Genomic DNA, 26,171 nt, shown 5'->3' on the forward strand with positions numbered 1-26,171 from the left:
ACATAAACAGATGTATATGACATTGCCTAGCTCTGTGCTGGAAAATTCATGCCTGCTTTTCCAAATGCTATAGGACAGCCACGCTGAAAAAGCAGTCTCTTTGCTGGGTGCCTGCTGGAGTGGAGCTGTGTCACTGCAGTACCCCTGGAGAGAACCAGGAAGACATGGGCTTATCACAGCATTTTTTATTTCAGTGCATAGAGCCAGACCTGTTTGTGTGCAGTAACTCCTGCAGATGGCAGATACCGTGCTGCAGCAGCAGTTCACATTTTCTGTCATTCCATCAGTTCAGCGTAGGCGCACAGAACTTCACTTTTCTGGCTCTGTCCCTCAGAGCCACAGACGAACCTATGGTGATGATGGTGAGGGTTGGGTGCTTCAACACAAAGCAGCTCCAGGGATGAGTGCAGGGACTACCTCATGCAGTCATGCAGGATCACAGATGTCATATTGTCAGGTGAAAGCTGGTTGTAGGGCACAATGCAGTGTTAGGTGCTGATGTGGAAAAGCACAGACAGTGGCTGCTCACAGGCCTCATAACAAGCTACTGCTTCCAGTGTGCCAGAAGGGGAAAAATGTGGTTGTCCTATATAGGAGACAGCTGCAGAGGTCTGCTTGGCCATGCCAAGGCGGGCGAGGGGCAGCCTTTGTGCTCTGACCTCAGCAGCATGGCTGGAGCAGCTCTTTTGAGATCATCTCTTGGTGATTTCCTTTGCTTCCCTCAGCTCTGGCATCTTCCCTGCTGAGAAAAATATTTGGTTTTCCATAATTTGTCCGGTATCTACTCATTTATTGAAAGATTGTCAATGGGGTAACCTCCACACCAGCCTTTTCCCCATCTCTGCTTCTGGATTGAGAGAAAACATGCAAAATGTGCAGTCATCTCCACTCCTGTTAAGCAGGAAACAGTGGGGCTTTGCCAGAGATCAGGGAGCAGTGTGTTCTTGATTTTGTAGCTCTCAGTACCTTCATTTCCTACCTGCCCAGCCCTTGCTCCCTGCCCTTTCCATGCTCAGGTGCTTGCTGTCCTCCGTGGCTCCCTGGCTAGGCTGGAGCAAGCTGACCACTTTCTGCTCCATGCTGGGCTGGTGCCATATGTGGTGGGAGCAGTTTCCTACCACACCACACTGGGACGTGGGATTCCCCTGGTTTTGCCTGTCCTTAACCTCTTTCAGTTGAGAGCTTTAATTTTTATCTTCTGTACAGCTCTTTGTTTTCATGACATTTACAAGACTGGGAAAGCTAAATACTCACCCACGTGCTTGGGGTGCCTCTTTGGTCTCTGGCAATTATGCCCAGCTTGCTATAAAATCCCCTGGTGTTTATTATAAATATTAATGGCTTTAGTTTCATGAGGTGCCGAGGAGATAAAGTGATATTTTGTGCCTGTTTGACAGCTATGGACCTGAAATATATATTTTTAAAGTCAAAGCTGTCATCTGGTGTGACTGATTTGAGAAGAAAACACAGTTCCTTGAAGGCCCTGGCATGTACTGTGACTGTCCTCCTTCTCCTGTGGCACCCCAGTGATGCTCAGAGACCCTAACTAGTCATGCCCAAGGAAAGGCTGGATGACTAGTACCATCAATGACCGAGGAAATTCTTTCAACTTTCTGTCACTCACAAGTTGGAGTGTCTAGGAACGAGCTGATGTGGGAGCACCTCTCCTGGCAACTCCTAGCACCACTGCATGGGCACTAGGGGTTCCCATTACAGGGAGCAGCTTTCCTGGCTGCCAGGCAGAGGACTTCTGTGCGGATGTGATCCTCACGAAGGTGTCGGGAGGGCTCCTGTGCCCCCATGCCTCTGCACGGGTCGGAGGTGCAGGTTGGAGCTGGGACATCGCCACTGCCCAGCCAGGCACGAGTGGATCACACTGGCAGGTGCAGGGCTCAGACACGGACATTCAGCCGAGGGGTTGAGAATAGAAGAGTGCTTGTCCGGCTCCCACTTGGGCACAGATCCTCATGCCTTGCCAGAATGTAAAGCCTCAGTGAAATCACTGAGAATCTCCTCCAGAAAGCTGGCGATTGACCTTACATGGCCAGGGATGCTTTTATAGTCAAATGTGCTCAACAGTATAAACCAGACAAGTAAACTTACTTAAGTAAACCACACAATTCTTGCTTTTCCCCTTTAATGCTGAAGATTCACTCTACACTCTTACAGAAATAATGTTGAGCATTTTTAATACGAGTTCCTTATTAAATGGTCTCCATCTAATGAACCAGCTTTATATACCATTCAGTGATGGCTTTCACTTCCAGTTAATGTTATTTACGAATAATCAAAAGATTTTTTTGAAGTCTCTTTGAGACCTAGAGTTGTTGGTATGCTCACGCTTAACTTCCTGAAGCTATTTTTCATTAAACAGGACAGGAACTGTGATAGATGGATTGTTTTGCACCAATGAGTAATGCCTGATTGCAAGAATATTTACTTTATGAATGCAAAGGTGCACAGTTGAGAAAGAGCAGTGGAATAATGGACTCAAGTAATCAAGCCAAGTTTGCTATCAAATATTTTTTCCCAAGCAAGCTGACAGAAAATGTCAGTTCTGATGACATCTGTCAGCCCCTTTTGAAGTCCAAGGAAGGAGAGAGAGTCATCATGGCAGCAAAACCTCTGGCTTTGTTTTAATGAAGACTTATTTGTTCCTGCAGTTGAAGTGAAAATTGAGGTAGTGATACCTGAGAAGGAGAGAAGCAAAGAGGAGATGTCACCCAATGGGAAAGCCAGCCCATTGATTTACAAAGTCAATGGGACTGCCCGGCATTATCATCTCGAGGAACACCCCATTGCCAGCAATCCTTACCACAACCCAAAGGATGTGGTGGAAGCATCTGTGTGCCATGTGAAGGACCTGGAGAACGGACAGTAAGTGCCTAAAGTCTTTATAGGTAACTTGAAAAATAGTGCATGTGTGGGATGGAGGGGTCGACTGCGTGCTCCACCATTTCTGCAGTGCCTTGTTTCTCTAGCTGAGCTCATTTCTTTCACCTTGTTCATTCACCAAAAATGCGATTTTCCAAAGGTTTTCCTAATGGCAGCACACTTCAGCTGTGCACAATTTCCCCCTGATTTACAAGTTTTCTTAACTCTGAAAAGTGCCTGTTCCAGTCACTGTGCTTTACAGGCACATTTTTCTTACCTGGGATAGATGAGCCTTTTCTGCAGCGTGTCCCATTAATATGACAGAATCCAAACAGGCTGAACTGTGTGAAAAATAATGTAATTTGAATCCAGTGAGCAGTTGGGTGAAGCTGGATGTAGTTGGAATCTGGGAGCATTTGCTTTAATTTGCTATTGCATGTAATGATACTCTAGAATAATACGTGATGATGATCTAGAATAATCCATTTAATACAAGCTACTTCATGATAAACGTACAGGGCATCATGAGCTATAAATTCTTGTTAGCAAAGTTCATCCAGGAATAAACTGTGCTTTTCATCTCTGGGAATTCATGTATTAAACCATTCTACAAAGGGATGCACTGGACTCTCTGCTGGATTAAATCTTCATGTGAGGTTTGGCCGACTCTGCAATTTCTGCTGCTGCTCAGAGGAAGGATGGAGGTCTGTCAGGACCTGGGGGTGAATGGCCTCTGGTGAGGCTTTAGCAAAGACACACTGGGCATAAGGAAGGCACAGTGGGAGTAAGGCTGCTTTGGGAAAGTTGAAGGACAGAGGCAAGGCAGGGGGAGAAGGACCTGGGAGAGGACAGGCAAATGCTGGAATTGACTTTTGGCTGGAGCAAAGCCAAAAAAAGACACAGTCCTGGGGAATATTTGTTGCACAGGGGCGATCCTGAGAGTGAATTTGCCCTACTGAATTTCCAGTCAAGAGGGAGCAGATGCAGCCTGGTGGCTGCTGTAGTCATTGCAGCCAAGGAAATGCCAGGTGCTCACGGAGGCAGCTTCTGCTAACTTCATGTTCGGGGTGTTCCTAAAAGAGTTTGCTGTGTTTTGGTGCCCCAGTGCAAGAAACATATTGGAAAACTAGGGCTTAGGTAAGTATATTGCCTGGAAAGATTGCAGTATAGCAGAGAAAATGAGTGTAAGAGCCTGGTTTACCCTGTAGGTCGCAGAGGGGTGAGTGGTTTGGCTGCAGCATGCGAGAACATATGTGGCTGTAGCAGAAAGCTCCTTGGTCGAACAGACAACAGCTAAAGCAAGAGCTAGAAGCTGTAATCAGTCAGGAAACTGGCTCACACTTCGACTGTGTGTGCATTTAACTACTGAAACAAGTTCCCAAGTACTGCAGCAGACTTCCCATCAGCAGACGTTTTAAATTCAGAATGACTCTTTTTCTAATAGAGTTAGTTTTGAACTTTCTGGCACCAGGATGGACCCAGCAGAACCAGTGCGTGAGCATTGCTGCTGCCTTGCCCAGACATTCTCCCAGCTGGCTGACAGGCCCCGGGGTGGGGAGCACACAGTTTTTAGTTCAGTGTTTTTAGTTCAGGGAGCTGCACCCAGAAAGCAGCCCCCAGCCACCTGCGCCTCCTCTGCCACGTCCTTTGTGGGCCAGAGCTGAGCTTCTGCTGGTGCTGCCCAGGTTAGAAGGGGAGCTGGGCAAGAGGACAAATTTCCCACTGGGGAAACAGCTCAGTGGGGAGCAGTGCAGTGCCAGCCACTCTCTTACTCACTTTGGACTGAGTGAAGGTGGCTGTGCATTGCCTTCAAGATGCCAGGTCTTGTTTTTCCCTCTGTCAGATCACACAGTTCCTTAGGTAAGTTGTAAAGTCACTTATCTTATCTTATCTTCCTGTGTAGTTTTGGTTGTCATTTAACGAGAGCCCCAGGTTTTATCTGAAGCACTGCACAGCTGAGGAATGCAGCAGGACTTGTATTGCTCTATCCCCATTGTGCTGACTGAGGGACACCCGAGTGCCAAGTGTCCTGCATGGGGAGGGAGCAGAGCTGCCTTGCTTGGGAGGGCGTCTGCCAGCTCACAGGGCTGGATGGCTCCCAGGGCAAGTGTGACGAGCTCTGCTGCTGCTTTTGACCGAGGTAGCAAAGAAAATCAGCATCTGCTGTTCCTCTAGTGGGATGGTTCATGCAGGTGAAGCCTGCACGTGCCTGAGGACTTGTCCGAGGTAGGTCTGCAGGTGTTTTGGGCATGCTTGTGGACTGAGCACTGTTCTCACACCCCTCTTCACCAGAAGTGTGTCTGCAGCCCGGGTGCTGGTTAGGGTGATGTTACCCAAACTGCAATGGGCATGCAAAGTGAGTCCCGTTTGTCTGAGATCAAGGTGTGTGGTGCATACGCAGCATTCGTGGCTCGCACATGGCCAGTTTTCCTGAGCACAGGGGGTTTGCTGTGTGCACACCAGTGATACATACAGCACACCTAATGCAGCCTGGATAGGACTGTGAGGTGGAAACACCCTGCAGCTCTCTCTACAATTACCTACCTGAAAGGAGGTTGCAGTGAGGAGGGTGCCGGTCTCTTTTCTGGGGTGACTAGGGATAGGATGTGAGGCAATGGGGAGGTTTAGATTGGACATTAGGAAGAATTTCTCCATGGAGAGGGTCATCGAGCATTGGACTAGGCTGCTTAGGGAAGTGGTGCAGTCTCCATCCCTGGAGGTATTTAAGAGATGTGTGGGTGTGGTGCTTAGGGATGTGGTTTAGTGATGGGACTTGGTAGGTCAGGTTGGTGGTTGGACTTCTGACCTTGAAGGGCTTTTGCAACCTGTATGATTTTCTAAACTTCAGCTTCCCAGCACTGATAGCAACATTAACCACACATTCAGCAGGTGGGGATGCTGTGGTAGCTTTTTTTATGTTTTTTTGCTTTGGAGAGAGGGTGCATGATTGGCAAAAGTGTGCTTCTGGCTAGGGCAAGGGTGGCTGGGGCTGGAGCCCGATGTAGCTGGTGGGGGACCCATCGTGAGACCACAAACTTTGTATACGGGATGCTTGCTGTGCTAATTACGCTTTTTCCAGGGTATCTCCACAAGCAACAGCTGTGCTTCAAAGAGCACCTGACTGCCTCCTGGGGGACTGCCTGCACGTAGGTTGGCTCCTGTAAAAGCCTGAAGCTGAGTGCTGGGGCAGCAGGGAGACAAATCCCCGCTGTGATGCAGAGTTGGGCCATCAGCCTGAGCAGGAGGGCAGGTTGCCATATGACTTGTGTTCTGCAAAAACAGCAGAAGAAAAGAGCAGGGGAGTCGGGTGTAGATGACCTGGGGTTTCTATCAGAAAAATGTGCCCCATATGACGTGGCCAGGACCAGAGCCCAGCCCCTGACACAGAGCACGCAAAGGGTCACAGGTTCCTCTCCTGGGCACTGCTTGGTGACCCAGCTTGGATCTGGTGTGGGCTGGCAGCAGCAGAGCCACTTCCAAGGCCAGCTTGGTGGCAGGGGTGGCAATACCTGCGAGCCACCCAGAGCCATTGGCAAGCAGTTTGGAGGAAGGAGGAGCTGGGCAGGGTGGAATGGGGCTGGAGTGCAGGGTGAGGGGTTTGGCACCGGCTGTTCTGCCACCTGCTTCTGTGCTCCTCCTCCTTAGGATGCGTGAGGTGGACCTGGGCTGCGGGAAGGCGCTGCTGATCAAGGAGAGCGGCGAGTTCTACGCCATGGGACACAAATGCCCTCACTATGGGGCCCCGCTGGTTAAAGGTCTGTCTGTATCACTTGCTGTGCGCATAAAAATGGGAGGCAAAGCGTTTACCTTTACAGCCCCGAGGTCCTTCATGGGTGCTGTGGGGAGTATGGGGTAGTGTGGGTAGTGCCATTCCTCTTAACTTCATCCCAGCATCTTCTCGGTGAGGGAAATGTGTCTTCAGAAAGGTGGCAGTGCAGAAGCCTCCGAGGGTTCTCAGCCTTGGGTTTGGTTTGCTGGTGATCTCACTGACACAGGCCTGAGGCTTGCTTGGGTGACTTCAGAGAACGAAACTCATCTAGCATCATTACGTGTTGTCTCTTCAGCTGGGGTCTGAACCTCTCTTGGACTGTGTGAGACAGCCTCAGCTCACTGCATCCAAGCAGAGATGAGTTTTATGGGGCTTTGTTCTGTTTATTGGTTCTCAGCCATCAAGGAGTTAAAAGATGTTTTAAAGGAAAACAACAACAACAACAACAACAACAAAACAAAACAACAACAAAAAAAAAAAAAAACAAAAACAACAACAACAAAAAAACAATCTTTTGCATTTTATGATTTTTCAGGCCACTCAGTCTTAAAAAAAACAAAAATCCACAACTCCCTATAAATCAAAATCATGTTCATGAGGGAAGGATCTGTGGTCCAATGGACTTATTTCAGCAGCAAAAAGACACGGCTCTGTTGTCAGTGGTGGAAGTGGGGTGATGTACAGTGGTTTGCCCTCATGGTACCAGAAGCCTGAATTAAGGCCCCCTGGTAGTGCCATCTTGGCCGTGTGCCTAAACTGTGGGCGCTTGGCTGAAGGAGGGGTGCTGGGGAAGGTGTCAGGGTATCCTCACATGCTGTCCTGGGACCAGTAGCAGTGCTGGGTGCAGGCAGGCACGCTCTCGGCCTTGCTTGTCCCCCTCTGTTGTCAACAACCTTGTGACCTTGCACAGTGATCTCACTGGAGATGCAGGAGGGGTGGCCCCTGAGTCCCTGCATCTAGTGACAAGACATGGCAGTGCAGCAAGCAAATACACCAACTCAGGATGAGCCCAGCACAGCTGAACTGTAGCAGTTCACTCTGCCTCGAGCCAGTTCTTCCAGGCAGGGACAGACAAAGTCCAAGGTAGCAGACTCAGAGCAAATACTTATGAGGAGTGACCTCACTGCTTTGAACATGCCCCGTGCTTTTCCAGTGGCATGCATACTCCTTGATGTGTCAGCATCTGTGCTGACATAGGCTTGCTCTAAATATGTGATGCTCTGTTTGAGGCACTGCTTGCTTGTGGTGGTACTGGACTTGTAGAGATGACCGCAGGACCTGGTGATGTGATCCCTGAGTGAGATTATCCTGTAGGCACAGCAGAGAGCTGGTGGAGCTGTGCACAGAGGCATTGGAAGGGGCTCTCTCAGTGAGAGCATCTGAGCTAGGATCCCACACCCAGGATCCCAGTTGGCACCTCACCCTCTAGCCCAAATGGCTGGACCAGTCCCATGCACAAGCTGGAGAAGCCCACCTGAAGCAGCCAAGATGCTGCTGACCATCCACGTCCACAACAGCTGCCGTGTGCCCTGTAGGAGAGATGACAGCTCTAGGTAAAGATAAGAGTGTCACAGAGATATGTTCAGAGTCTGGACGTTGAAACTGCTCTGTGTGGAGGTGTATAGCTCCTGCCACTGCAGCAGGCTCAGGACAGCAACCTCTGGCCTTCAGGTCAACCTCGCTCAGCAGCTGTGGTGAAACAAGAATTCTAGAATCGTAGGAGCATATTGGCAGTGAGACCTGGCCTCTGCCCCCTGTGCCCTCAGCTGGGGGCAGCAGCTTGACCTCAGTGGGCTGTGGGCAGGGACGTACTGATGTGGCTATGCTGTCTTTCACGCAGGGGTTTTGTCCAAAGGAAGAGTCCGCTGTCCCTGGCACGGAGCCTGCTTCAACATCAGCACTGGTGACATAGAGGACTTCCCTGGCTTGGACAGCTTGCCCAGGTTCCAGGTGAGAACCTTTGTTCCTGCAGCAGAGGAAATGAATGTTAGCATGGCTTCTGCAGAGGTGTGGAGCAAATATTTCCCACGCACATGGTGGGGTGGCCAGTGGAGATCACCCAGCACTCCATCCTCCCTGCATCTCCTTTGTCATTCTGTCTGCACCAGTCAGGCACTCCTGGGAAGGTGAGGGTGGAGGTGCATGGTCTGGGAGGCTTCTTGTGCAGGAGAAAACAGCCCTCAACCTGGGGGAAAAGTCAGGTAAAGACGGGCAGTTTCTGCACTGAACATCAGAGCATGGTTGGTGTTAGACAACGCATCCTGGGGGCCTGGACAGCTCTCTCATGAGCTCTGCAGTGCATGTGAGCTGGTGAGACCACTTCTGTGTTCAGAAGTTGGTGCACAGATGGAGCAGGCACCTTTTTCACACCAGAGACGCTTGCTGTCCTGCAAACCACTGCTGTTTGTCACCCTCAGGTGAAGATCGAAAAGGAGAAGGTGTACATCCGAGCGAGCAAGCAGGTGAGAGGCTGAGCCACTGCTGACACCCCAAAAACAAGGCCCATGGCTGGCTCCATGGGGGAAGGCAGGGGAAGAAGTACCTGAGCAGAAGGATGTGTGAGCATCCAAAATGAGTAACCCAAAGGTCTACCTAGCCCAACCCTGTCTCAAGCAACATCCTGAAGTCTGTCCCTGGGACACGAGTGGAGCCAGGCAGAGCTGTAGCATCTCCCCCTCACCCTCCTGCACTCCCCTGACTGCTAGGAGCTGCTCCAGGGTGCCTGAGCTGTATGAGGTGTCTGTGAGTTCAGGATGTCATGATTATGCTTGTCCTGAACTCACGCCGTGTTTCCTTCAGCTCATAGCAGCCGGTAGTTTGGTTGGGCCATGAAGCAGGCCTCTCCCTTCAGCTGTGTGGCCTCACCAGCTGGGTCTGAATGCAGTGTGGTGATGGCAGAGGTCATCTCTGCACAGACATCAACTGGAGAGGGATGGGGTGGGTGGGCAGGGAGGGAAGCCTATTGAGGCCAGTGCCATCTTTCTTTCTACAAAGACGTTTATTCTGATTCACACTTGCATATATGCATGTGTGAATACAGAGGCTCAGTGCTCAGGCCCAACTGGACCTTTTCACCACCTGAGGGGTTTGATCCCCACAGGTCACTGGAATGGAATCACACTGCTCCAGCTTGTGCAGGTGGGATGTGGTGAGGAGGGCTGTGCTGGATTTTGGCCTCTGATGGCTTCTGCATCAAAAGCAGCAAGGCCAGCAGGTCAAGGGAGGTGATTGTCCCCCTCTGTTCTGCTCTCCTGAGACCTGCATTGAAGGATAATGACTGTTTTTCTTGCTGTTGGTGATGTAGGCTCTTCAGACACAGAGGAGGACAAAGATGATGGCAAAGTGCATCTCCTTGAGCAACTATAACCTGAGCAGTACCAACGTGCTGATCATCGGTGCAGGTATTGATTTGCACTGGAAGGCTGGATTGTGCCTTCGGTGAAGAAGAGGGTGGGAGGGCACAGGCTGTGCCGTGCTGGACCTTGGGGCTAGGAGGGAATGCGCAGGGCACTTTGGTTGTTCTCACTTCGTTATAGCCCTCAGGTCACCAGATGCAAGCTGTGGGAATGCTCAGCACGCTGTGATCAGCTGCTCCTATCATCTAAGTTATGTCTCACAGCTTGAGTAGAGAGGGAAAACCAGCCAGGCCTGCTCTTCCCTTGCTGCTGGGCAGCATTTTTCCCTTCCTTGTGCCCATGGTGTTTGTTGACTGAGATGTGGAGTGTGACCTTCCTGCTGGCCAGGGGCAGCTGGGCTCTTTAGGGAGCACAGCATGGCTGCAGGTAAATAGTCATCCAAATCCTGAGCCAATATGCTCAGCGGGTGATGTTAGTTGTTGCTGAAAGAGCTTTTTCAGGCTTGATCAGCTACGTTGACAGCTCTTTCTGCAGAACAAGGTCTGTTCTGGTGAACAGGAAGGGAGATTTCAAAGCTCCTTAGGTGGGAAGAGACTCCCCCTCCAGCCCTGCATAGTCAGTATCAGTGCAGCATCCGTCCTGGCTTAGTGTGCTCCAGGCAGCATGCACAGGACAACTGCCTTGCTGCCTGTCCTTCCACTGCCCCCTGCCTCCATCGATAGCAGTGTTTTGTAGATGGACCAAAACATGATACTGTTCAGATCCATCTTTTTCTTTGGCATTGAAAGAGTTCATTCAAAGGGTTCAGACCACCTAATACCATGTCTCTTCCTTCTTTTTTAGGTGCAGCTGGATTAGTCTGTGCAGAGACCTTGCGCCAGGAGGGTTTCTCAGACAGGATTGTAATGTGCACAATGGACAGACACTTGCCCTATGATAGACCAAAGCTCAGTAAGGTTTGTATCATCTTGAGGATGCCACCTGAGTTTTACAAATTGCCTTATGTCCTTTCTCCACCATTATTCATTGCACCAACATGTTTCTTTTTCCTTATTAGTCCTGTCTCTCTTTTTTCTTGAGCTGTCTTTTCTGTTAGTGACTGAAAGTCAGAACACAGAAGAGGAGTTGTGAGTTGTACAAACTCCAAACAAGAGTTCACCAGCATAGAAACCAGGTCATTCTCCATAGGTCTACAAGCAGCTGTCTTGGCTTGCTTGTACCTAAATGGATCTGCTTCCTATGTTTCTGGATCAAAATCTTTAAAGCAATGAAATGGGGCTTGTAAACAAATGGTATTGTCTACCTGGATTTTTATTAGTGCATGTTTCTTAAGATGCAGTGATGCACCTTGCTACAGTTACTAATATTATTGCTCATCAGATAGCCTCATCTCAGTGCAAAGATCACTTTTTCTGGCACACATTCCATTCTGAATGCCAATTTGTAGCGACAGGATGGTCTTCTAATCACATTTTTATCACTGACACAGGGCTTTGCTTGATAACAGACCAGCAACTCAGGTTGAACAGCAACAATTGGTCTTGAAGCTTAGAGTTAACATAAGAGCAGACAGTGTGTTCCCCTTTACATCATGGACACTTATCTAGGGGAGAGGTAATCAGAGCATCTGACTCAGCTTCCATCTCCAGGACAAAGCCATTTGTAACACAAACATGCATAGAGCATTCAAGCTGTTGCTCTGCTTGGACAAGATTTGCTTGGGGCAAGGAGCAGCTGGCTGAGTTGCAGAGGTTGTGCTGGGCATCTCTGAGAAATTCACAGTCTCTGTCCTGGCCAGGCAACTCTCAGAAATGCTTATCCCCATCATGTGACCATTAAACTGCCTGCTTCAATCTCCTTTAAATAGTAAAAACACCTCATACAATGGAAATGTTATACATGATTTGTTAAACTCTCCGCTAAACATATCTGGCTGCAGTTGCTTTCGGAAGTTGCACAAAACTCATGAAAAAAAAAAAAAGGCAGAATATTCTAGAGCAGGGTGAAGAAAGGGGGATTTTTCTTAATCCTCTTGTGAGTGGTATTAGCACTGGAAAGAGTCACTAGAGGAGGAGCACATAAAGCTGTAAGCAGCAGACTTCTTGCCTCCTGAAACTGCAGCATTGTCATTATCAGCCTGTCCCAAGCTCCTTCCAGACTGCTCCTCTCCATGCCCTTTGGACCATGATCTGCTCCCTGCTGTGCTGCTGTGTCCCCATTCCTGTCGCAGGAGCACTGGATGGCAGCAGAGGCTTCGGGGTCTGTGTACTGCTCCTGCTGCCCTCCCTGTGCACCAGCTTGGGAAACAGCACTCTGAAGTGGTGGGGTCAGAAGCTCCTCTCTTGGTAAATGTTAGGTGTTTAAAGAATCTGCAGTAAAACTGGAGGTTTTGGTTGACAGCAAGCTGAATATGAGCCAGCGGTGTGTCCTGGCAGCCAGGAGGGCCAACCGTACCCTGGGGTGCATCGAGCACAGCATTGCAGTCGGTCAAGGGAGGTGATTGTCCCGCTCTGCTCTGCACTGTGCAACCTCACCTTGAGCACTGTGTGCAGTGCTGGGCACCACAGTACAAAAAGGATGTGAAAGTGTCTGAGTGTCCAGAGGAGGGCAACGAAGATGGTGAAAGGCCTAGAGGGGAAGACGTAAGCCTAGAGGGGAAGACGTGTGAGAAGCGGCTGAGGGCGCTGGGCCTGTTCAGCCTGGAGAAGAGGAGGATGAGGGGGGACCTCATTGCAGTCTACAGCTTCCTCACAAGGGGAGTGGAGAGGTATTCAATTTACAGGTATTAAGAGAAAAACAGTCTTTTTTTTTTTTTTTTTTTTTTTCAGTCAATGGATTCCCACCCGGAGCAGATAGCCCTGCGCCCCAAGGAATTTTTCCGCACATACGACATTGAAGTCCTGACTGAAATGCAGGTGAGGAGAATCGTGTTTGTACGGTGTGGTCTCACCATTGTGCCTGCAGATTATTCTCCAGGTGCTGGCACACAAAGTCTGTGTCTTTGTTTTCAGCTCACTGATTTCCATTGCAGAAATGCCAAGTCTCCCTCATTCCCCGGGCTGTTTTGTGCCTCCAAGGTCAGGCTGCCTGTGGTTTTCTAAGTCATAATTAATGCAATTTCTTCCTGTGCAAAATCCATAGAGACCATCATTTCTTACCTGCCATCTGCCCGTCATCCTCACATGGATTTGGGGTGACCAACTGGCCTCTGATCAGGATAATCTGCCTGCAAGCAGCACAGACAGTGATGGATTAAATACTTCTCCCTATTATTTTATTCATATTGGGAATTTTCAAGGATTTGTGAAATGGCAGCTAGGATGATTTAAGATCTGGGTCGGCTAAGCTGGGGACAGAAACCAAGGGGACTAAAGACCATGTCCAGGCAACATATGAATATCTCCAAGGTGGGAGACTCCACAGCCTCTCTGGGCAACCCATTCCAGTGCTTGGTCACCTGCACAGCACAGAATTACTTCCTGGCTCTCAGTTCCTGTTAAAATCTAAGATAAACAAGTACTAGGTGCTCAACTGGTGCCTACATATTTCAGGGGATTCGACACCAAGGAATGCTGCTGCTATGGATTTTGGTGGTGCCTTGAGGCTTGCTCTGAAGTCTTCCCTTCTGAGCCTGTGTGCGTTAGTGGGTGCTGATCATCCCCTGCAAGAAAGCAATTCAGAAGTAGAAAATAGTAACAAATGGTTTGCATTCTCTGCAGTCATTAACAAAGCAAAGTGTGCCGTAAGAGGCTCCTGGTGGGCTGGTGCAATTGGGGTGCTTCTGGATCAGCACATAGCATCTCAGTGAATGTCTTGAGATTTCATCTCTTAACATTATTTAGAAATGATTTCAGGTTGCGGCTGTGGATATCAAGAACAAGATAGCTGTGTTCAAGGATGGATTTAAGATGGAATATAACAAACTGCTGATAGCGACTGGAAACACGTAAGCTACAAACATTTTAAAGATCACAAGAAGCTATTTTATCTGAGAACTTGAGGAGCTTGTGCCTGGGGATAAGGGATCAAACACAGCAGTTGCGTTTAGAAACTGAATTTGTTTGCAAGAATGTTTGCAGAAAAGGCAACAAATACATATTTGATATGTCAGTATCTCCCTCTAGCTATGGTGGGTGTATCTGCTCAGCCAAAGTTGAAGAGCCTGTGTGTCACCAAATGTAGCCCAGAAAGCAGGGGACCACCAGCACCAAGGGCTGTGGTGTGTGGAAGAAGGCTGCGCAGGAGCTGCTGCCCAGGGGTTTCATGATCAAAGTCAAGGTCAAAAGACTGTTAGTGAAAACTACCTGCTGAAGCAGCCTGAGTTCATGAGTTGTTTCATACAGATACAGAGAGAAAACTGGATCTTGCAAAGGTGGAGGAATTTGCCAGCAGCACCCTAATGCTGCACTGTTCCCAAAGTCTCTCCTGTGGGCCAGCTCAAGAGCAAATTACATTTTCACAGAAAATGTCAAATATTGTAGACAAAACCAGGCTTTTCTATAGCAAAGCCTCTGAACCTTACTGCTCCATGGATATTTCACTATTTCACTTTTTGCCCTGTTTTGGGGCAAATGCGAGTGTCTGAATCCCTCACGTGCCAGGCCTTGAGCAGCTGTGCTGGTGTAAAAGGGGCTGTCAGGATGGCACCCAAGCACAGGTCTGGCACCCCTGGGCTGCTCACCCTTTTTGTGTGCTCCTGCCACAAAGGCACAAAATGGACTAGGGCAAATTCAACCTCTGCAAAATTATCATCTGGGTTAGGGATGCTTCCAGTCTGGTGGTACAGGGAGCTTCAAGCCTGGTTGGAAGGGAGCAAAAGAGAAATCACTCCCTTTGCAAACTGCTGATGCCGCTGGTAATTGTCAATATTTGGTGCTGCTTCATATTTGGGTCTGATGCCTGGATTCCTTGCAGTCATCTGCAGGTGTCTGGCTCTGCCAGTGGGATGCTGTGATTCAGCTGCAGCCACATCAGCTGCTAGGCCTGGTGTTGGGTGATGTGGTACTCAGCCAAATGCACTTTCCACCTAATGAGGTTCAAGAGAGGATTAAACCTTTGGAAATAATTTCAAAATCCTTATGCATAAGCTCCAAGTACACTGGGTAAATGTTTTTAAGATCCCTGAATTATTTAGGATCATCATTCGCATTTCCAGACATGAGTCATATACATGTATATGGAGGGGACAGATATTTAAAAATACATATGCCCCAGTAAATACACAAGGATGACAAGATTAAATTGCTACAGAACCCGCATCTGCAGATGCTTCTAGAACCTTTAAAATCTGGCTCTGAATTTTCTACCGAAGGATGGAGTTAGTTTTCTGTGTCCTAGTAAGCTTCTGAAAATTTTACCACATGACAGCAGTTAAACTTAAAATTATAGCAGGAACCATCCCGCGTTGCACTCCATTTCTCTACTCACAGCATAGGCCAGGCTTGCACCATTTGCCTGCCAAGCAGCTGCATGAGGACTGGGGCTGGGGGCTCATTCCATTGTCCACCAGCATTTTTTTTATTTTTTATTTTTTATATTATGTGTCTATCCAGGGTGACTTTGCAGAGAAACATGACAAAATTTGGTGTTTTGGCTGTAGTGTGACATCCTGCAGCGTATTGCCTTCTCCTGTCTATTGATCTGTGTCATTCCCCCATCCCCCAAAAAAGAAAGCTCCCCCAGAAGCAGGTAGCCAAGCCAAAGTGTCTGCAGAAGCCCAACCTAGACAGCCCTCAACATTTTTTATTTATTTATTTGTTTATTTATTTTCAGACCCAAAGCTCTCAGCTGTAAAGGCAAGGAAGTGGAAAATGTTTTCAACATCCGAACACCAGAAGATGCAAACCGGGTGGTGAAACTGGCCACCAGCAAGAATGTGGTTATAGTGGGTGCCTCCTTCCTTGGTGAGCTCTCATTTTGCAAATTTGCATTTTTCAACTTTCCATGTGTCCCTGCAGCTTGTCACAAACCCTCCCCTAATTTGTCATTACCCTGTTGGAGGTAATCACCCGCAGACTGGACCTGGATGGTTCAACCTGCAGCTCCAAGTGCTAAAAACATCTCAAACCTGAAGAAATTATTTTTACATGAGAGGCTGGGCAATTCAGTTTGCATGGACAAAGAGCATTGCTATCCCAGTCTGGAAGGCATATGATGAGTCCAGTACTGTCACTCAGGTGTTTTCAAATCCAGCGTGTAAGTGCAGATTTGGCTTCAGATAGGAGAGTCTTTAGTAGATGAAAGGTTGTGGGCTTATTTCTCTTCTCCTTTTCATCAGGGCTGAGAATTTTTAAAATACACAGAAGCCTTATAATTTCTTTAATGTTTCATTTGTTTGTTTGTTTGATACGTCTGTAACAAAATTTTGGCATGTCCTGCAAGCTTTAAGCGTAAACGATTGTTAGGGAGGGAATTTATTTCAAAATGTGGAGAACTTTTTTTTTTTTTTTTTTGAAATTTCCTGCTTTAAAGGTTCAGTCAGTCCTGTCTACAACAAAATGTGTGGTTCGAGGGACTGATTGTAAACTGCAGACCACCAAAAAGAACAGTTTCTAAAAAAAAAAAAGAAATCATAGAAAGAAAATGCTGAAGGTTTCCGTGCAATTGCCAGCACCAAAATTGGTCTCTTCTGAACAGAACAAAAAAGCTGAAGTCACAGAGGCAGTTTTCAGCCAGTAGCTCATTACTTCTGCTAAGCCATAAGAGGCAGATTTCTCTCTTCCTCTGAGGTCCATTAACAAAAGCTTCCTGGGGTTCTTGGGACTTCATTATGGCTGGTTGCTTGTTTTGATCTTTAAAGTCCTCCTGTGACTTCTGCCTCTAAGAATAAATCTCTGTAAATGATAAATCTCATGCAAAGCTGTGGGGCCCTTTGTGGCCACGGGGCCTGGCTGCAGCCCAGGAGTCCCCACAGAGCAGCCCCACTGGGACGTGCTTCTGTTCCCCAGGGATGGAGGTGGCCGCCTACCTTGCAGAGAGGGCCCACTCGGTGTCCCTGGTCGAGCTGGAGGAAGTCCCCTTCAAGAAGTTCTTTGGGGAGAGGGTTGGCCGCGCTGTCATGAAGGTGACCTCGCTTTCCTGTCCTGGGGGTGGTTTTGGTGACAGAGTGGGTTCTGCTGGTTTCACTTATTGATGTGAACTTGTTCACTTATTCACTCCTTCTACGATGGAGTGATGGCATCAGTTGACAAGGGAAGACTGACCAACGTCATCTACCTGGACTTCTGTAAGGCCTTTGACACGGTTCCACATGACAGCCTGGTGTCATCATGCCTCTCCAAATTGGAGAGATAGGGACTTGATGGGTGAACCATTTAGTGGACAAGGAGTTTATTTGAAGGTCGCACCCAGAGAGTGTTGGTCAATGGCTCCACGTCCAGGTGGAGGCCAGCGATGAGTGGTGTCCTTCAGGGATCTGTCCTGGGACCTGTTTGATATTTTTATCAATGGCATAGACAGGGGGATGCTTGAGATTTGGGCCCACATGAACCTAGTGAGCTTCAACAAGCCCGAGTGCAAGGTGCTGCACCTGGGTCGGGGCAAACCCAGGCATGAGGACAGACTGGGAGAAGAACTCATTGAGAGCAGCCCTGCAGGGAAGGACTTAGGGGTTCTGGTGGACAAAAAGCTCGACATGAGCCAGAAGTATATGCCTGCAGCCCAGAAGGCCAAGTGCACCCTGGGCTGCATCACCAGAGGGGTGGGCAGCAGGGGAGGGAGGGGATTGTCCCCCTCTGCTCTGCCCTTGTGAGGCCCCACCTGGAGCACTGCGTCCAGGTCTGGAGCCCCCCAGAAAAAAAAGGATGTGGGGCTGTTAGAGCAGGTACAGAAGATGGCCATGAAGTTGATCAGAGGGCTGGAGCACCTCTCCTATGAGAGAGCTGGGGATGTTCAGCCTACAGAGGAGAAGGGGTGACCTTATTACAGCTTTTCAATTCTAAAAGGGGGCTTACAAAAAAGATGGAGAGCAACTTTTTGCTGAGACAGATAATGACGGGACAAGAGCGAATGGTTTTAAACTAAAAGAGGGGAGATTAAGATTAGAGGTTAGGAGGAAAATCTTCCCTCAGAGTGTGGTGAGGCACTTGAACAGGTTGCCCAGAGAGGCTGTGGATGCCCCATCCCTGGAGGCGTTCAGGGACTGATTGGAGGAGGCCCTGGGCAACCTGACCTAGTGGGTGGCATCCTGGCCATGGCAGGGGGGTTGGAACTGGGTGATTTTTAAGGTCCCTTCCATCCCAAGCCATTCTATGATTCCATGATTCCATTCGATAGCATTCATTAACTTGCTGATGCAGTTATTCTAAAAGCTGATTTATTGATTAAGATGTGAAGGTGCTCTACAGTAGTACCCCTGAGGAAGACGGGGCTGGACCTTCCCCTCTGGGGGCTGCTTGCTGTGAAGGGACCTGACCCGGGTTTGCGTGGGAGGACTTGAAGGCAGGGAGGGGAGCTCAGAGGGTGCCAAGGCACGAGGGTGGGACAGCGTGGGGCTGTGATGTGCCTGCTGTCCCCACAGATGTTCGAGAACCACAGGGTGAAGTTCTACATGCAGACTGAGGTGTCAGAGCTGCGGGAGCAGGAGAACAAGGTACAGTGTGGCAAAAGCTCCCCTGGGGCGAGAGGTGGCCACATCTCGCCCTGGGGCTGCCGTCTCCTTCATTGCTGGGCTTTTGCCCTCTCTCTTTCCCTGCCCCCAAAATTCGTATTCTTGAGCTTAGCCCCCAGGAGCAAGTGTGCTCCAGCCACAGTGTTTGGGGTGGTTTCATTGCTCTGAGATCCTGGAGGGACAGAGAGAGCATTGAGGGTGACCCTGCTGAAGCACTGCATGGTTTTAACCCTGTCCCTAGAAAGCACCTGCAGGACTCTCTTAGTGGTCTCTGAAACTCTTCTTTTTCCCCGTATAAGGAATTACAGCCAACTTGCATGTCAGAAATGAAGCAAGAAGCTAGTTTCACTTGCTGCTGCTACAGGGTTTTTCTTTTTTTTGTCTCTAAAATAACTGTAATTTCCCCTCTCTCCTGTAAAGTTGAAGGAGGTGGTGCTGAAGAGTGGGAAGGTCCTACGTGCAGACGTTTGTGTCGTTGGTATAGGTAAGGGGCTGCTGCTGCGTTGCTGAGTGCTGGTCCCATCAGGCCAGCAGTGCTTTGCTTCAACAGTGCTGGTGCTGGAGGAGATGGGGCAGTCATCTTCCTCCTGGCCAGGTGGCTGAAGGGTGCAGGTAGAGGTGTACCAGCTTCCACCCTATGCTTGTATCTGTAGCAAAGCTGAAAAAGTCTTTCCTAGGTCCTAACATCCAAAAAATGAAATTGAAAACATTTGGGTGATATTAAGTTTCATTTTATTATATATATATATATATATTTTTTTTTTTTCAGAAAAAACATTAAATTTAATTCTCTCAATTTTTTATTTTCTTACAGTCCAAACTTTTTTTTTTCTTGTTGCATTTATTTATTTATTTTTATCATCTTATTTTATTGCTGCTGCCATAGACAGTATTTTCTCCTTGACGCTTGGGGAGAAAAAAGCCCCTAACTAATGGCAACTTTTCTAAACATTGCAAACTGGAAGAATCACAAGATTCCGGTTTCGTTCTCCTGCTGTTTTATGGACTGCTTCCCAACAGTCAACAATCCACAACAGGTATATGAGGGCTAGAGGAAAAACAGCCCTTTGCTTTCCCCCGCAGGTGCAGTGCCAGCAACGGGATTTCTCAAGCAGAGCGGCATCAACATCGACTCCAAAGGCTTCATTGTGGTCAACAAGGTGAGCCTGGTGTTGCAGCCCCTAGAGCTGCAGCTATCTTGGTTGCACTGGCTCCTCCAAGCTGGACTTGCCTCGGTCTCTGAACCACCAGCACGGTGACAGTCTGTCCCTAGATGCTGAGGTGTGAGGACTGCCATGCACTTGGGCCAGCACACCCTCCTTGAAGCGATGGGTTTGCAAAGCCCCAGCTCTTTTGGCCCTGGATGCTGTGGGTGTCCACACACACACGCCTCCTGCCCCTGGGGATCTTGGTGGGTCTCAGGCAGTTCCCTGTTGGCTGCTCCTGGAGGGTGCAAACCCCCCCAACATGCAGTTCTGCTTCCCTCCTTCAGATGATGCAGACCAACATCCCCGGAGTGTTTGCAGCTGGTGACACTGTGATGTTCCCGCTGGCCTTGAGGAACAACAAGAAAGTGAACGTTCCTCACTGGCAGATGGCCCATATGCATGGTAGGTGCTTTTCAGTCCCTTTGCAGCAGCAAAAATTGCTTGAGGAGAAGAGCCATTTCCTGATACCCAGGAAATTTCCAACACTTTAAGAAGAGAATGAGAACTGAGAACATGGAAACTGTGTAGTTGCATTCAACATTTGGAAATGCGTATTTTATCCTGTTTGTTACCTATTCATTTGTCAGCCTTCTTGACATACACACACTGACGATCACTCATGATGCTCATTACTCCTAGACCAAGGTGTCCCCAGGAGATCAGTCCCTACAGGAGCCTGATCTTTTCCTTGCCCCGGGGAGGGTCAGAAGCATTTCATCCTGCACTCATCAGCTCATAGGGTGAGAGGCTGCAGGCACACGTCCCCAGCTGGGCTGCCCAGGGCTGGATCCTATAGCTCCCAGAGCGAGTGGCCAGCTCAGGACCTTGAGCATGTTAGCTCTGATGGAGTTGAGGAGTCAGTAAGAGCTGCACTGCTGGACGACTCCTCCAAGCCCAGCCATGGAGGATCTGTTGGGTTTCCTCTGTGAAGGTGCTTGTGCTGTATGGTTACTTTAGCTGAAGCAGAAGGAATTGGTCTTTCTGTGCTCCTGGTCTAGAGATGCTGATGCTGATGCCCTGAGCTGTGCTGTGGCCTGAGGGCCCGATGCTTGCTCAGACTCAGAGCTCTATTGCTTATTCTGCTGCTTTTGCTTTCCAGGCCGTATAGCAGCACTGAACATGCTGGCCCATGGCACGGAGATCAGCACCATCCCCTACCTGTGGACTGCTATGTTTGGGAAGAGCATTCGATATGCAGGTGAGGGGGTCCCCAGGGCTGCCATAGAGATTGTGCTGGTGGAGGTGCTCTGGGATACAGAAATCACAGCCACCTTCGTCTGTGTCCCCTCTGGGCCAGCCTCTGGCTCAGGTCTGCTTTCCTTCCTGGCACATGATAGAAGCAAATAAAAACTAGAGCAAAACATTTGATCTGGAAATTGCTTTCTCAGCAACTGTCCTGTGATCGCGTGGGTTCATCCCTTTCCTTCTCCCCGACATCGAGGTCTAGGCTGGTACAGGTGTTGTCCCCAGGTCATTTCACACAAGACTGCACTGGGAGGTGCAGGAAGATGTAGGGAGGGAGGTGTCACCTCAGGGTGCCACACAGGGGAGGAGGGACAGCAGCAGGGTGAAGCTGAAACTCCCCACCAGCGGCAGGATGAGGCTGGGAGGCTGGAGGGGAGCACAACCAGGGCCATCCTCCTGCCTGTGGGACTGCAGGGCAGGGACTCACCTGCTCCAACCCATGATTTCTTTGTCTTTCAGGCCACGGGGAAGGATTTGATGATGTTGTGATTCAAGGGGACTTAGATGAACTGAAGTTCGTTGCATTTTATACCAAGTAAGTGTTTCTCTTCTCTGTGTCCCTAAGTGGACATTTGTCTCAGCTTGTGCTGCTAGGCTGGAAAATATTTTTGCCGGAGATTTTTTCAGTCAGTTTTGTTTCTATCTGGACACTGATGTTGCAGGACATGAATAAAATTGCACATACAGACGCATTATTGCCAGGCACTAGAGAAATGTTGTGCTGAGTGTAAAGCAAGTTAAGGAGTTCCTTGGACCTAGTATCTCTGCCAGATTTGTTCACCTATCATCTGAGAGCAAATAATGGCTTCTGTTAATTTGTCGCTCACTATTTCCTTCAAAGATTTCCTTCCCATATCGACAATGTGTTAGTATTTGTGACCAAGGCTGGACCAGTCAGGCACCGCAGTTTCGGTTTCTGGTTTGACAAGTTAAGCTTTGAAAACTCCCGTCTATTAGCAAGCTGTGAAAGTTAGCAAGAGTTCAGGAGCTTTTGCTACACCTGGACTGAAAAGCAGCTATCCCCAAGGCTGGGAGACTGTCTGGGCATACTTTTCCTGAGATCTGTTGACAGCTGGGATGTCAATAGCCTTGGCTGTTTAGACAGCTGGCTGTTTAGACTGGAAAGACTATGTGTTGTAAACTTATTCCCAGAATATTTGCTGCTGTTTGTTCTTTTGTTGCCTTTATCCCATTTCTTTCCAGCATACAATCTATGAACTATCACCCTATTCCTCCCTCCCATATCAGAGCACAACAGATTTAGCTATTTATCCCTACCCTAATTAGAAAGAAAATGCCAGGCCACTTTAATAAAACATCTGTAGAGCCCTTTCAAGAAGAAGGCCCTGAGCAAAGTGACTAATCCCCTGCGTGGTGCAGGGCCTCACACTGGGTCCGGCACTGACATGGGGCGGGTGCTGAGAGCTGCCTTCTTCTGCCACCCAGGAGGGGCCCCAGGAGATGGCTTTGGTGTGGTAGGACGGCATCCTGTGCAGAGAGCCAGAGGTACTGCAGCTGGTGGGGCTCGGGCTGGTTCCTCTCTCACTGCCCAGCTGTGAGAGGCGACTGGGAGCATTTCCTGCTTTTCTTCTTGTTTGGTGATAGTCCTGCTACTGGTACTAACACTTTTGGATTGAGGACACTGTCCCAAACAGGCCACCTCCTCCTGCTTTCCACATCCACCTGATGGTTTGGACTTCTGGTGTGCACTGGTTCGGTTCCTGCATGAAACACTGGTGATGCCCATTTCCAGAACCTGCTCTCAGCATCAACTTTCATAACAAAACTCTTTTATTTTCCAGAGTTTGAAGAACAAAACTGTTTGTTTACCCCCATTCAGAGCTGAGGGTGAGCTGCTGAGAGGTCAGCGTGAGGCCCTGTGCAGGGATGTGCATGATGGGGTGCCTTGCAGTTGTCCTCACGGGACACTGTGCTCACCACAGCACCTCTTCCAGCACAGACCAATGTCACCCTGGTCCCTAAGACCTTGGAGATCATGGGAGATCCACTGGGTAGCTGTGGTTGTCTTCCTCGTGGTGCAGTTTCCCGTGCATTGAACCCTGCAGAGGAAGGGAAGGCCATATGGACACGGTGCACATCCACAGCGATTCATCTTCCCTCAGTCTTTAGGCCAAGACTTCTGATTATTCACAGTCCCAGTTTCAGAAAGGGCACCCTTGTTGCCTTAAAAGACCACTTGAAAAAAAAAGAGACTCCTCCTGGCCTTCCCTGTCTGTCAGACAAAATGTTTACAAGCCACTGCTGATGTGGGATTCTCCAGTTCACTGTTGCCCTACAAATTATTTCACAAAAGGACCATCTGTCACTTTTATTGCTGACAGAAACGTTTGGGCTGCATTCACCTCCCAGCTGGCAGTATTATGTCTTTTTGCTCTCCATTGCTTACCTTGGTTATTCCTTCCCTCAGAATAGCACATCTTTCCCTCTCCATCCACTTTGTTTCTCCTTTGGGAGCAGAAATCTTCATCTTTCATTCTCCTTCCCCCAGCAGCATGGCTGGGAGCTGCACTCAGGAAGAACAAAGCTTTGAAATCTCCACGTCTGATCCATGTACCGTGGTTGCCTGCGTCAGTACAAGACAGCATCTCACTGGGGTGAGAGAACCTCCTGGATCAATTGTCAGTGTAGGGTTCAAGAGCATCTGAGGTCGTAGTGTTTCAGCTGCTGTCCCCAGTGGCAGGATGCTCTTTTGTGCAGGCATTAATGGAAGAACTGAGGCCTCTCACTTGGTGCAGTGCTGTCACTGTTCCCTCTGCAGCATGCCTCTTGCATCCTGGCACAGAACAAACAGCATTCGGAGGAAAGAAGAGCAGAAGGAGGAAAGAAAGCACACCCACTGTCACCCACAGAGGCCAGAGGCACACGGAGGAAACCACTGAAGTGTCATGAACATGTGTTGTGGTGTGGCGGTGGTATGGAGCCTCCCAGGAGTCCTGAAATCTCAGCTGCCTTTTGTGTGCTGAGCACTGAAGACATCAAGCAGTGGTGCAGGATCTGTGTGATGGGTGCACCTGGGGGATGGTGCGGAAGGTTCTCACTTGTAGATTGTATTTCTGAATTTCGGGGCAAAAGGAAAAGAGGAAATCTGCAGTGCGGTTCTGTCAAATACTGCTGCAAATATCCTCAAGCTGTATTCCATAAACAAAATTGTCAGTCTCTGCACAGATGAGAGTTATCTCCTTAGGGAAGGTTGTCCAGTCCTGGGGAGAGTGGAGGACCTCATTCATGTTGCACAAGACGTAAGGCCAACCAGATGAGGAGATCCAGGCTCAGAAGTTGGAGAGCTCTTCTACATCACAGCAACAGGCCTCAAATGTAACAGCCCAGCAGGCAATTCAGCTGAGCACACGCATGCTTTGTGATCTTCTCGGGTGGTTAGTTATCCTTCCTACCTGCCGTGGGTGCTTGTTTTCCAGTGTGAATGTATGTCTCATCCATTGCTGCTTATTTTTACCTTGTCTGCTGGATGGAAGAGCCACATGCCATCAGAAATGCCCCTCTGCTGTACATGTACATCCCAATTTCCAGTGGCACCAAAGCCTCTCTAGAGATCTGGTCAATGCGGTGGCTCTCACTTACTGTTTTGTGCTGGCTCCACAGGACTCTGCATTTGGGCAGGAACCACAGGTCCAGCCTCTGACCTGAGGTCTGTCCGTCTCTGGGTCTGGCCAGTTTGGAAGAGCTCAGTGTCTCTGGAGAAGATTCGAGGCTTATGTTCTGCTCTACATTTCTGTGCTTGCCTGTGATGCTGCTGTCCCACGGCTCTGTGGGACAGCTAAGAGAGAGGACTTCAACTCTCCTGGCTCCATGAAGATGAAGTTTTCTCTGAAGCATGGTTTCTGCTCTCCTCCTCTCATGCCAGGCACGTGTTTCTCCCCCACGCTGGTCTTTTCTCTGTTGGTCATGGAGCTCCTTGGCAGCAGATTGAATAGCAGATCTTGATTTGTTGGGTGCTTCCACTCCTCAGCTTATTCAACAACATCACCCGTATTTAATATCTTATGCACCTTCTCTAGTCATTGAATTGTTTGTTTGGTTACCTATTTATGAGTCATCTCCTGAACCGGACTTACTTATGCTCAGATTTATGCTCAGGCTGAATTTTGCAGATGTCAAAGCAGAGGTGCCCTTCTCATTTGTCCCGTGCCTTCTCATCTTTATCCAAATCTTCTCCAGCATTTTTATATCTTCCTTCCTTCTGCTTCATTCATTTCACATTCAGCCTTCGATCTTGTGTTGTGCCACCAGCAATGGGATCCTGACCATCAGGTCAGCCAGACTGGGATGTGCTGCTGGATGTGGAGTTGGCCACCCAGCTGTCCTGGTGCTTCATTAGGAGCCCTGCTCTGCTCAGAACCTGAGCCTCGATGCAGTTGTTTCTGCCTGTGGAGCAAGCTCAGAGGTGGGCGCTCTTGTTCCAAGGAGTATCTCAGGAAGTGATGTGGAGCAGCACAGCCAAGTGTGCCACTGGGAAGTCCCTGCTAACATCCCCTCTGCTCCCTCAGCACAGGGCAGCAAAGCTGTGTGGTTGACAGTGACCACTGGGCATTCTTGCAGCTTTTTCTCCACCATATCCACCTTTTCTAGTGTTTCTCCCAGGTGCCAGGGTATCCAGAGCTGTCTCCATCCCACCTCCCTAGCCCTGGAGCAGAGGGTGTTTTTCTTTGCTTCCCGCTTCTCTCCAGCATATTGCTTCGTGGGTGATGGAGATGTGGCCACCCTGGGCTGTTCTAACTGCTCTGCTCTGCCTGGCCCTAGGAGTGACGAGGTGGTGGCTGTGGCCAGCATGAACTACGATCCCATCGTCTCCAAGGTGGCTGAAGTCCTGGCTGCCGGCAGGACCATCCGAAAGCGTGATGTGGAGTAAGTAGGTGCACTGCAGGATCCGGTGGTGCTGGGGCTGAGCTTACCCTCACGGTTGCAAGGCAAGGCTGAGCATCCCCAGCCAGGACACCACCGGCACCAGGCAGATCTTTCCCATCCTGTACACTGCTCACATCTCCCTGCTCACCCCACTCATTCCTTCACCCTGTGTGCTGCCTCCTGGCCTCCTCCTAGACTGTGTCATGCACACAGGGGATTTGTCTTGA

At 49.2% G+C, this 26,171-nt stretch overlaps 1 protein-coding gene across 5 annotated transcripts in view; it reads left to right on the forward strand.

Annotated features, from left to right (window-relative positions):
• The window catches only part of AIFM3 (AIF family member 3), a 40,372-nt gene that overhangs the window by 11,148 nt on the left and 3,053 nt on the right, over window positions 1-26,171 (forward strand). For 3 of the 5 annotated variants that reach the window (XM_068701133.1, XM_068701135.1, XM_068701134.1), the window contains exons 3-20: window positions 2,664-2,877; window positions 6,520-6,629; window positions 8,484-8,593; window positions 9,061-9,105; window positions 9,948-10,044; window positions 10,843-10,955; window positions 12,828-12,914; window positions 13,854-13,945; window positions 15,772-15,902; window positions 16,947-17,062; window positions 18,518-18,589; window positions 19,028-19,091; window positions 19,691-19,767; window positions 20,100-20,217; window positions 20,915-21,013; window positions 21,520-21,595; window positions 22,507-22,566; window positions 25,840-25,944. In XM_068701133.1, the coding sequence (XP_068557234.1) occupies window positions 2,664-2,877; window positions 6,520-6,629; window positions 8,484-8,593; window positions 9,061-9,105; window positions 9,948-10,044; window positions 10,843-10,955; window positions 12,828-12,914; window positions 13,854-13,945; window positions 15,772-15,902; window positions 16,947-17,062; window positions 18,518-18,589; window positions 19,028-19,091; window positions 19,691-19,767; window positions 20,100-20,217; window positions 20,915-21,013; window positions 21,520-21,595; window positions 22,507-22,566; window positions 25,840-25,944 (1,786 nt within the window). The remainder of the gene's footprint in view (window positions 1-2,663; window positions 2,878-6,519; window positions 6,630-8,483; window positions 8,594-9,060; window positions 9,106-9,947; window positions 10,045-10,842; window positions 10,956-12,827; window positions 12,915-13,853; window positions 13,946-15,771; window positions 15,903-16,946; window positions 17,063-18,517; window positions 18,590-19,027; window positions 19,092-19,690; window positions 19,768-20,099; window positions 20,218-20,914; window positions 21,014-21,519; window positions 21,596-22,506; window positions 22,567-25,839; window positions 25,945-26,171) is intronic. The other 2 variants (XM_068701136.1, XM_068701137.1) reach the window with 1 other exon arrangement.

Source organism: Anas acuta, chromosome 17 (assembly GCF_963932015.1).
Source record: "Anas acuta chromosome 17, bAnaAcu1.1, whole genome shotgun sequence".
Lineage (NCBI taxonomy): Eukaryota > Metazoa > Chordata > Aves > Anseriformes > Anatidae > Anas > Anas acuta.